The sequence below is a fragment of the Cyprinodon variegatus genome, unplaced genomic scaffold (genome assembly GCF_000732505.1).
Source record: "Cyprinodon variegatus isolate N-32 unplaced genomic scaffold, C_variegatus-1.0 Scaffold350, whole genome shotgun sequence".
In the NCBI taxonomy this organism is placed as follows: domain Eukaryota; kingdom Metazoa; phylum Chordata; class Actinopteri; order Cyprinodontiformes; family Cyprinodontidae; genus Cyprinodon; species Cyprinodon variegatus.
Window position 1 is genome coordinate 263,845 of NW_015150803.1, and position 11,566 is coordinate 275,410.

General features: G+C 39.0%; 1 protein-coding gene across 2 annotated transcripts in view; it reads left to right on the forward strand.

Moving 5' to 3' along the window:
• The window catches only part of abr (active BCR-related), a 151,969-nt gene that overhangs the window by 31,066 nt on the left and 109,337 nt on the right, over positions 1–11,566 (forward strand). The window contains exon 1 of one of the 2 annotated variants that reach the window (XM_015385872.1): positions 1,543–1,845. The exons of the other annotated variant lie outside the window; for it this stretch is intronic. Within the exon in view, the coding sequence (XP_015241358.1) occupies positions 1,785–1,845 (61 nt within the window). The 5' untranslated portion in view covers positions 1,543–1,784. Of the gene's footprint in view, positions 1–1,542; positions 1,846–11,566 lie in introns of those variants that run through there. 2 annotated transcript variants of the gene reach the window in all.

Here is an 11,566-nt window from a genome sequence, read left to right on the forward strand (position 1 = left end):
TATTTTTTCATTAATTTCATAAATTTTTATTTTTTCATTAATTTTTATAATTTTTAATTTTTTTTTATTTTTTGGTGTAACAATAAACATATACCGAACCGAAAACCGTGACCACGAAACCATGAACCGAACCGTGGATTTTGTGAACCGTTCCACCCCTAATATATATATACCTTTGACTGAAATGTCTAGCACGGTCATTTTAAAATTTGTAAAAAAAAAAAATCTTATCCTTATTACTGAGCCTCTTTCCTGTTTAGCTCTAATTCTAGATCTATATAATCTTTTATCTCTAAATTACTGTTTATTTGGTATGGATGTAGAGGGGGTATGCATGGTTCTGACTAGGGTTTTAAACAAACAATAGACTAAGGATTAAATGCTGATTTTTGGTTTATTAGATTAAAATGTGTTCAATTATTTTTTTTTTTTATAGAGTTTGCCTAAAATATTTTTTTCAGCATTTTATTGTTCATTCTTAAGTAGACCCTCGCTGGTAATTTGCCAGTGATAGCTTAATTTAATTTGCTTATAAGCTTCTTAAGTTCTCACCTAAACTTATTAAACTTATAAATAAGTTTAATAATGTGTAAGAAAACATTTTATGCATATAGATGATGTAATGTATATATTTTTTTATTCGTCAGGTTGTTAAAAAAATGTTTAGCCTTTCATTACCTGTGAAGATCCTCTTGATATAAAAGAACATGGCTCCTTATCAGTGAATTGATAGTTGATTCTTCTTCTTCAGTTTTGACTAGTGTATGCATTTCCGTCATCATTATTGACGTCAGTAATGTTATTATGTATACATGAATGAAAGGAGTTGGGATAAATTAAGATCACACGATCATGGTTATAGAGCACTAATACTAAATGATAAACAATCAAATAAAAAACATTTTGTCCTTTTTTTTAATACATATTCACTGCTCTTAAATAAGATCTTGAATGACTTTTAATGGAAGCAGGATTATTTTCCAGTTATTTAAGAAAGGGAAAAAAATGTAATCATAATCATAATGCTCAAACGTAAGGTTGGCCAATGATCTCTAATCTATGCACCTCTGCTCTGTTAGTATTTTGGTATGCTCTCTCTTGTCTTAGAATTTATTACAAAAGATCAGACCTTTTTTTTGTTGTTCTTTAATTTGGAAACAAAATATTTAGGACATCACAGCCGTCCTGATTTCGTGCATAAATAAGAAGGAAAATCGAATAGCTTTGATAGTTTTAAAAATTAGAGTAGCATCCAAGAGTTTGTCTAGTTATTTTGGACCAGCTGTTCAGATTCAGCAGCTGTTACTCGTGGAAAACAGAGATTCTGTTGGCTATTGCATGTAGTGACACAAACCTTTTGCTTTACAGCTGCTTCTTAATTCGTTCCTGTGCTTAAGAGAGGTAGAGAGCGTAGCTGATGAGGCATTTGCTAGAGAGAGAGAGAGAGATGGAGAGAGAGAGGAGGGGTGGGTGAGAGAGGGAGTGTTTCTCCCTTTCCCTAGCAACGGTTGGCGGTGTTAGTCTCCAACCTCTTGTTTTCTTTCGCGCTCACACGGACACATCTCCTACACTCCATCAGCTCGCTCGCCTTCAGCCTGTTGGACCCCTGAGGTGTCTCTTCACGTTAATTGTCTCCAAATGTTACTTTTGGCTTTTCTCTATACAACAAAGGCTTTTTATCAAGGATAAGAGAAAAAAAAGCAATCATTCGCAGAAAACACAGATTAAAGAGCGGCGGACATAAGAGGGAAGCAGAGTGAGTGACAGAAGGAGGGTAAAGGAGGATGGAGCCTCTGAGCGCTCACGGTCTGCCCCGGCTCTCCTGGATCGACACTCTCTACAGTAGTATGTATCTTTCCATCCATCCATATCTCCACTTATCACTTGTACCTCAAGCCGTTTTATTTTGCTCCCCCACCTTTCCTCTTGGTGGCTTTTAAACCCATGGTAACATGCACACTGTTTAATATCTTTTCATCTTTACCTTTACTCAGGTGTAGCTGTCAGTAACTTCAGCCTCTTCTTTATCCTGTGCTTCAGATAGAGGGAACAAGCCAAACTGATTCATATAAGGGGGGGGGACCCTTTTATCTATGGTATGTGTCTAACAACCAGGAGCTAGAACTTTATGTTCCAAGCCATGCAGAAGAGCAGCTCTCTGATGTTGAATTTTAATCAATCCTTTACTCTATACCTCATGCTGTGTTGTAGGCTGAGCAGTGGGTCAATAAGTGATCAGCTGGTAGTCCTGTTTAAATCAAATATTTCAACATTCCCTTTGGAAACGCTCTTCTAATACACCCCTGACTTTTTGGTTATTTTCAGCTTTTTTATTATAAAAGCAATACAGTAACAATGATATGGATGAGTGCTTGTTTTTAGGGCGCGCTGGTGCTGTTCTCTGAATTTAACCCACATCTGATCAGCTGCAGCTGCAGTTCTGGGAGTGTTGTTGAGCTGCTTTGTGTGTTCCCTGTGATTCCGGGGCACATGGCAAAGCCTCCTGAGATTTACTCCACTGTGTCACTGCTGTTACCATGTTGTAATCTCCTGAGAGAAAGTAAACAGGAGAGGAAGAACCACATCAACTCATCTTAACTCTGGAAAAATGTGCTCCTCTCTTACCCCTCCCTTAGTCTCATAGACTGTGTGAAATCTGATAATTTTCTGCTTGGTCTTGTGACATTTTTCCTCAGATTTTCATTTTTTTCTTTCTTTTTGCATTTTGCTTCTGGGGAAATTTGAATAAAAGATTCTTTGGTAATATTTTTTTGTAAGGGAAATGATTTTAGAGATGAGAGCCAAAGCTGCCTCTCTCAGAAGCAAGGAAACTACAAATCTGATTATTGGACAGAGAGATCTGCACATTTAAAAAAACAAAATAAAATACATTTTTGTGCCTTTAAAACCATTTTTGTACATTTAAAATTAACCTACACTGTATCCCTAGATGAAATTTCATTTACAGTGTGGCTATTTCAAATATATCTGCTACCCAGGTGAATATTAAAGACTGGTTTACACATCAGGAGCACCAAAGCATGGCATGTTAACAAACAGGCATCATTTATCTGAGTTACCACACATCGGCCATAATATCGCTCCCTGGGCTTTAATCCTTCTGAAATGTCCGACAGTTATTCAAGGTTTCTTTTGATGTTGTTTTTTAAGCCTAAATTAAAGTCTCTGGTGTGTTTCCTGGGGTGTTTTTTTGTGATAATATAAGAGCGTTAATGAGCCCTTTTAAATGGTAGAAGGATACCATGTTGTTGAACAGCTCCTCAGATCAACGGATTTAAATTAGTTTTTAAAAAACAGCAATTATATAACCTACATTTGTTCAGTCTTTAGGGCTGTTTCTCTTTCCCTCTAGATTTAATTAATAAGTAGACTAAGTGGACTGTCAACATGCTGCCCTAGAAATGCAGATTCTAAAAGAAAAAGGATGTATTCACACCTGCCATGTAGGGCTGGGCGATTTTTGCCACAAATCAAAACAACTCTAAATCTGTGGATGCAATATTTTTCCTCACACAGGCCACAAACAACAAATATGCCCTATAGTTGTAGTTATACATGTTTGGATACGAGGTGTAATTGAAACATCTTGAGCTTTTCTTTTCTTTTCTCTATTGATGTGATTTTTTATTTCTTTTTCTAGAGTATGGCTTGTTTTATTAGACATTGTTCATTGTTAAACGCAAAGTGCCAGTCTATCAATAAAAGGCTTTTATTGCTACTTTAATCAGTGGTAATATTGTGATTGTTTAAGGTAATAATAATCCCTGGGACTGCACACATTTATATTTTTTTATATATATAAATTATTCCCAGTTGAGAGAAGAAGCTTCTCTCTGCCTCCAGGGTTTTATTGTTTTCATGGCCTTTGATCTTTAAATGTTAGGAGCCCATTTTGGACTCTTTTAACCAAAGTTTTGGTGCTTTGTGAATAAGTACATTCTTCTTGCTCACATTCATTGAGCCGCATGTTAGCTGTGCCTCACTCTTTCCTTCTGGGTGGCAGCAAACCCACTTAGAGTATTTTTGCCACCTAAAGGGCTTGAATGAGAATTGACGTCTTGTTAAATTCAACGTGACCAAAAAGTGCTTCAGCTTTTTAGAATACTAAATATTGTAAATGCGATTAGTTGTCCAAACCTGCTGTCAGCTTTGGTGCAGTTTATTTGGACCAAAGTCTGTTTGCTACTTTATCCAGACCTTTTGAGCTGATAGGAACACACTAGAGCATATTCAGCTCCAAACCAACCACCCAGACCAGGACCATCTACTTCCAAAGAGACTCTGGTGCTATTCACTCCTGGTCTGACTACAAAACATCTCTGATCCGATCCAACTGCTGGAAAATGTTTGGAGTATGCTTTTTATAATGCAGGTCGATGCAGTTCATGATGCTGTTGCCTCGATTTAGAGAAACAAGCACCCTTATGTTTCCAGTGGCTCCAGTTGTCCCTCATGACTGGAAATGCTCTGCCAAGCTGTATATTTTTAGATGCTCATTGCATACATTACTGCTAGTTTTATGAATCGGGTCGATGTTTCTCTGTGATGAGTTTCCATCATATTCTGTGCATCCTGGCATTCCTGTGAAGCTGAATATTTTTTAATTTTTGAAATCAGAGGCTCAGTGTACACTCTAGCAGACCTGATTATTAGCATCACAGTGGATTGGATCCAGGCTGTCCTTTTGTGAGACAAAGGCCACACACCTTTATGCTCCTGAGAGCTCATCACCTTTTCATTTCTCATTGTTTGTTTCCTAAACCCCTCCTCTCCTCAAGGGATTAACACCGCACCGCCACATTTCATATTTCCTGCATATGTATTTAGATTGGCTCCTTCAAGGCTTCCAGTTTATCAGTAACACCCCCAAACGTGTGAGCTGACTCATGCTTGAGCGGAGGTTGACCCGTCCCTCTCCTTTTAAACCAGTATGCATCTCAACTAAAGCTTCCTCTGTGTTCTAGTGAATTACTAACACAAGGGTGTAATTGCATCTCTTCTTTTCACTAACTGCCAACGTGTTAATGGCAGTGTGTGCGTTAAGCAGTGACCGCACATCCTGAACCGCAGCAGCCAAGTGGGAGTGAATGCTCCGAGGCAGAGTGAGTCTGCTTCTCCCTTAGAGACTGAAGTCTTTCTGTTTAACCCCACAGCTGCTCTAGATCAAGTGTTTTATATCTACTTTGTGTTTTTATAGTCTGCCGTTTGTTTTGCAAATTGTAATACAGTACATTTCTTACTACACCAGTTTGTAGAACCATAAAATAAATGAAATAAGTCGAGGCCTTTTATCTGTCTTCTGCATGATTTTGTCCCAGTCAGCATCTACAGTAAAGTAGTTGAGTCTCAGAGAGCAATTAGTGCATCTCAATTTCTTTTCTTTGCCAAAATCTAATTTTCTTGCTAAGATCTTTTTTTATCTGCTCTCTTGTTTCAATTTAAGAGGATGATCATCGTCTCCAGTGGTTTTCTCACGCAGACCCATAAACCCAATCAGTTCTGTTCTAATCTGCTGCAGAGTGAGGAGTTTTTTTTTTTTTTCCCTCTAGTGGGATGGTTTGGTGCCTTAAGCTGCCATCTCAGTTTTCTGTCTTGAAATCTGTCTTTATCAGATGGTATGATATCATGTAACATTCATCATCCTAGCAGCTTTATTGCTTTGTTGCTGCTCTGGTTTCTAATTATTTTCTATCTGAGCGTTGCTTCACTGGTTGATGTTTTTTTTTTTTTTACTGTGTCGCCTTTACACAAACCCTATTAATGAAGATTAATGTGTATCTTATAAACAGGATCTTTAAAGCGTAGTAAATGAACACATAACATCTAATTACCATCTAATTAATCTTTAGTTTATATAGTATTTTTTTTTAATACCTACTTTGAAAGTCAGGATGTTTCTGATGTCAAAGTTTCTGCAGGACAGTTAAACATAACTTCATCCTTACAGTTGCAGTTTCCATTAATCTCACATCTTGCTCTGGTTGATGATGATAAAAAAAAAACAGAAGTGTTTTGCCCATTTAATTAGCCTTCTACTGTATGTGCCGTGGTGTTTAATTGCTAGTGTTTTAGCTGCTCTCTGTGCAGCTCTGCCTGAAAGGAGTGCACCTCAAAGATGGACATAGACATAGCAGCAGCCATTACATTCTCTCTGCCATGGAAAAGGTGGCTGAAACAAAACCAGTTAGCTTTTTAGCAACAGTTAAACTGATCAGGGAATCCAAATATGCATAATTTTAAAATCCTTTGTTAGAGACCCTGATTTGATATTTTGGACAATGGCTCAACAATTAATTCAATCTGCAATATAATCAGGTTTTGGTCTTGTTGCATTTAATTCCATTCAGTTAATTTATATAGTGTCAATTCACAATTCATGTCATCTCAAGGTAATTACATTTCACCAGATAATACAGTCAAATTAATTCAAAGTTTTCTATCAGAGGAAAATCAGTTGATTGCATTGACTCATTGACTCAAAGGCAAAGAATAAGACAAAAAAAACATCAAAACGCTATTTAGATTTTTGGCAAAACACCTGTATCAGAGGTTTTATTTCTGAAAATGACTTCTTCTTTTTATTTATTTAAAATAGGATCAACCACAATTACTGGTGTTTTATATAGCACCTTAGGCTACGTTTACTCGGCAGGCCGTAATGCTCAATTACAATTTTCTTTTTTTCTTTTTTTTTGCGTTACTGTTCACATTTCTATATATAGGCGACTATGTGATCTCCTGTGTGAACTGCATTCACACAATGCAAGTTTCTATATATAGGCGACTATGTGATCTCCTGTGTGAACTGCATTCACACAATGCAAGTTTCTATATATAGGCGACTATGTGATCTCCTGTGTGAACTGCATTCACACAATGCAAGTTTCCCGCATGTGCAGTAGAGAACGCAATGACATCACCAACATGCTCTGTGTTTAAACATGGATGGTAGTGCTGGAGCGCATCTAGCTACCTTTTAAAAGTATATATCATTTATGCTGATGTCAATTTGGGGCGATATCGACATCTTTAAACACTTAAAGCTGTATTATTGGTATTGAAACAGAAATAAAGAATTGCACTTCAAAGTAATTTAAACTTCATCTCAATCACTTTAAATCACAAATTTTCATCCTAAACTACAACAAGGAATAAATTAGCTTTAAATGCATGTGTGTTTCCAAGCAGAGCATTGTCCTTCTTTGTCCTTCCGTGAGTTTCAGAGCTGCTGCCACCTCCACAGCCTCTGTGATTGTCTCAGTCTTCTGGTTCCCAACTGTAACAGCCACAGAATTAGCCTCGTCTCTGTCTTGCTCCAGTGGCATGTGCAGCTACATCAGAGGGCAAAGCTGGATTATGTAATAACCAGGATATGGACATTTTGGCATGTAGGGGCTGATGTGGCACGTGGACATGCAGGGACATAACGCGTGCACATATGTCATTGGATTTCCCTTAATCCGATTCACAGTGAGGGATGCTTGAGTTTCTATGTGTGTGTGGGAATGCATAAAAAAAAAATCCTGTCATGAAAGTGTGTTGGAGAGCTCAACCAACCAAACCATAGGAATCGGGATTAGAGGGGGTTTGTCAGTGATGAAAGAATGGAGCATGAGTCCTCACTTTTATTGATTGAAGCATTCCTATAATAAATTTGTGATAACATGGGGGCGACAGTCGCGTTGGATCTAGGGGTTTGCCCTTCAATTGGAGGGTTGTCAGTTCAAGCTCCAGCTTTCAGAGTCATCCTTGGGCAAGACACTTCATCTGTATTGCCTACTGATGGCCGTCAGAGGCCCCGGTGGCACCAGTGTACGGAACCCTCGCTTATGTCAGTGAGCCCCAGGGCAGCTGTGGCTATAATGTAGTTTGCCATTATCAGTGTGTGAGTGAATGGGTGAATGACTAAATGTAGTGCAGAGCACTTTAGTCAAGTCTCCTGACTTCAAAAAGCGCAATATAAGTACAGGCCATTTACCATCTACCATGTTATCAATCCATTTTGCATAACAAAACAATATCTAAGCAAATGATAATGATGAACATAGAATTGGACATCACAAGTATAGTTTTTGGTTGTAAGGTCAGTTTTGCAGAATAATAAAATCGAATGATGTGTCTCAAGCAGGCTTCTCTTTGTTTTATTATAATAATTAGGCAAACGAGCTCTACTGGCCAGCCATTTGTTATTTTAAGAGATAAAAGTATTGTAATCATGTTATAAGCAACTTTTTCTCAGAATAGTAAAGACAAATAATCACAGATGCTGGTTGTTTACTTATTTTTCCAAACCTTGTGTCTTTCGCAAAGTAGCTCCATTTTAACGCTTCAAGAAAAACACCTTAACAATGTTGTAATTGGCATCAGGCAACTTGCATCACTAGAAGTGCACCTTTAGCATCTCTTTACTAATGAACGGGCCTCTGCATAGGTATAACATGTGAATTTGCGTTCACAGAAAAGGCCTACAGGACTCTACCTTTCAGCTTGAAGTGTTTTGAGAAAGAAACTGTAAATTCCTAAAACCTAGATTATTCCAGGATTCTTAATGACTCTGCCTCGCTTCAAATCTGACCTTGACATTTCTTGCAAGTGTTGGGCTTACTTTAGGTTTTGAACTGATCGAGAACAAAGTCCAACAGTCACTGGCTGGCTCTCCTCACCATTCGCTGCCGTCAGCCGTCAATGACATTGTTATATTACTCTTGTCTATGTCCCTCTGCTAAGCTCATCTTATCGGGAGCCAAAGATCCTAAAAACTATTGTAAAATGATTGGAGTCCTCTTGCCTATCACCAGGTTATGGTGGCTCTGCTGTGAATTATTAGTAGTTTGAAAAGGATGGCCCCTTGGGAGGTATTATTCAAGAGTCCCTGTAGGGACAGTATATACAATCTGGAATGCCCAGGGTGAGCTGAAGTCAGATTGTAGAAAGAACATCTGGGCTTTTCCTCCTGAATATTTTCCCTTCACTATCTGATCTCTGAAAGGTTAGGGGACAATGGAGAGATGGATGGGATTCCCAGGCTGCCATATTCTTTGTCTGAGTTCCCTTCGGAGCACATTTACTGTAACTGATGGTGCTCACTGCTGGCCAGGAGCTCCTGGCTGACTCTGACCCAGTCCCAGTTCTGTCTGAAGTGTTAAATGTTAGCAATTATTTGGCTGTCACATGGCTAGTCTCAGCAAACCGACTCTCAGCTATTCTGGATGGCTTCCCAACAGACTGTCTGAAGGGACTTTTAATAAAACCAGTGAATTGCAATTTAAAGATCCGACTTGTCTTCTCTAAAGCTAACTGCTCAGAGTGAACATCCATTACTTCTGCGCTCAGTGCCAGGGGACATAAATCCAAACCGGTGTCATTTGAGAGTGCTTTCTAAACTCTTCAGTGTTTACTGCCATTTGCCTACAGGTGAGGAAAAAAACAAACCTCTGATCAAACTGCTTTTAGTCCTCAGACTACTGTTTGCACGGCTTGCAGAGTAAAGGTTGCAAATTTTCCACTCACTGTTTAATCTCCACCATTGTTCTGATCAACAGATGAATCTGTTCCTGCTTCTCTCTGAGCTGTAGCTATAGAAACAACAATTCAGAGGTCTTGTCACACACATGAGGAGGAAAGTATCTGAGTCAGCCTGAAGTGCTGTTGTTATGTAATACCATCATCCCACTGCTAAGCTTCTCTGCTTTTTGTTCAAGTATTGTCTTCGCTTTGAAACTGTTACTGTAAGGGGTTCTGGCTTACGTAAGAAGGTCATCTCTCCAAAAACACTCCACCAATAATCCCATGATGCACCTAAACCAAATGCTTTCTAGTTTAATTTAGTAAAACAAAGATACTGGAAACGATGACTAGAATCATTGGCTGACGATGCTTTCATCAAACAACTGAACTTGTCGCTTCTTAAACACCGGGTTCAACTTTTATAACACTAAATTTTTTTTATGCATTACTTTACTGTATTGCACACAGAGGGAACAAATACAAGCTCTTTTGGTTGCAACAATATTTAAAAAATGATGGTGAAAGAAGTGAAATGGAGTTCTAGCCATCAGTTACAGCTCCGACCTGACTTCTTAGTTGCTTCCATCGCTGCAGGGGTTCTGGTGTACCATGGCAGCCGGAGTTCATTCAGTGACAAGCTTTTCCATTATAAATGAAGCTTTTGACACTGATGATGTTTTCTAGCAGCAATCAAGCTGGAGCTAGACAGCTGACCCCTTAGCAGGAGTTAGCATGTTGTAGGTCTTCTAAAGGTTAGTGATATTAACTGTGTTTGTTATTTATACGCTGAAGGGTAAACTGCTCTTTACAGGAAGAGTCAGAGCAGACACTCGCTGTAGAGGGTAAGATCTTTTGGAGTGCAGGGAGTCCTCCTCAGGATGGTCTTTGATACTTTGGAGGCATCTGTGATTTTCTGTGATATACAGCTGGAAGCAGAAAGGGTTGGATAAGCCTGCTAGGAAGGCCAGCTCAGTTCTAGGATTCCCCTGCAGATAATGGAAGACTGAAGGACTGGATGGATGGTTTCACACTTTATTTTTTTCCTTTTAGAGATTTTACATGCATCATATTCTCTTTTTCTCTTTTACAAATCACATTCTTCTCAAATTGCGTTTTCCTGTTCACAATCTCTTCACTTCTAGGCCGGGCTTTCCTCTGCAGTAGCAAAGATTAATTTCTATTGGTCGGCATGGACGTAGGCAACAACATTTTTAACATTTGCTTTAGAGCGGTAGTTTGCATTGGCCTTAAAGGATGACTAAAACACAGTGTAAAAAGAATACAATTTTTAAAACTTGAAGATCGTTGATGAGAACAACCCGTTGTTTTTCAAACCATGTCTGTGCCTACTGGCCAACACTCTGACCAATGAGCGCAACTGACTGTGACGTAGTAAGCGCGACAGAAAGCTGGTGGGGGAGTGTAAACAAACAGCCTGTTGGTAAAATGGCGAATACGTCCTTCTTAAAAATGAATGAGCGTAGAGCCTCTTCCTGCTCACGTTTCAACAAAAACCCCCAAGTCTAATCCTTCCAAAACTGATTCCAAAGCTGAGTCAAAAATCGCCATCAGAGCCAGCGGTCCTGCACACACGACTATGCCGACAGAGGACTGCTGCAGACGGGCTGCGGTTACCTCTGGCTGCTGTTAGCATTGGAGGTCCACTGCTTGCTGCGGTCCTCTCAAATTCAGAAATAGTTTTTTAAATTACTTATTATATCGGTAAATGGACCATATAGTGACGCTCTAAAGAATAATATTCAAATGATCTTAAAACTTACTTTTATTGAACAATAGCAACAGAAAATAGAACTTTTAACTTTCAATGGAGCGCTCCATTGAAAGCTGTTGCTGTCGCAGTGCATGCTACTGTTGTGCTTTCCCCAGTGTCGTGCAGCTTTGGGGTCACGCCCTCAAAACCCCGCCCGCTTTGCATCCAGAAATTCAAAAAGCATCTCTGCGTTGTGATTGGCCCACCAGTTCTAAGGCCTGGGGCATTGATCGAGGCTAGACCAACCTCACAGGCAAAAATGATTTT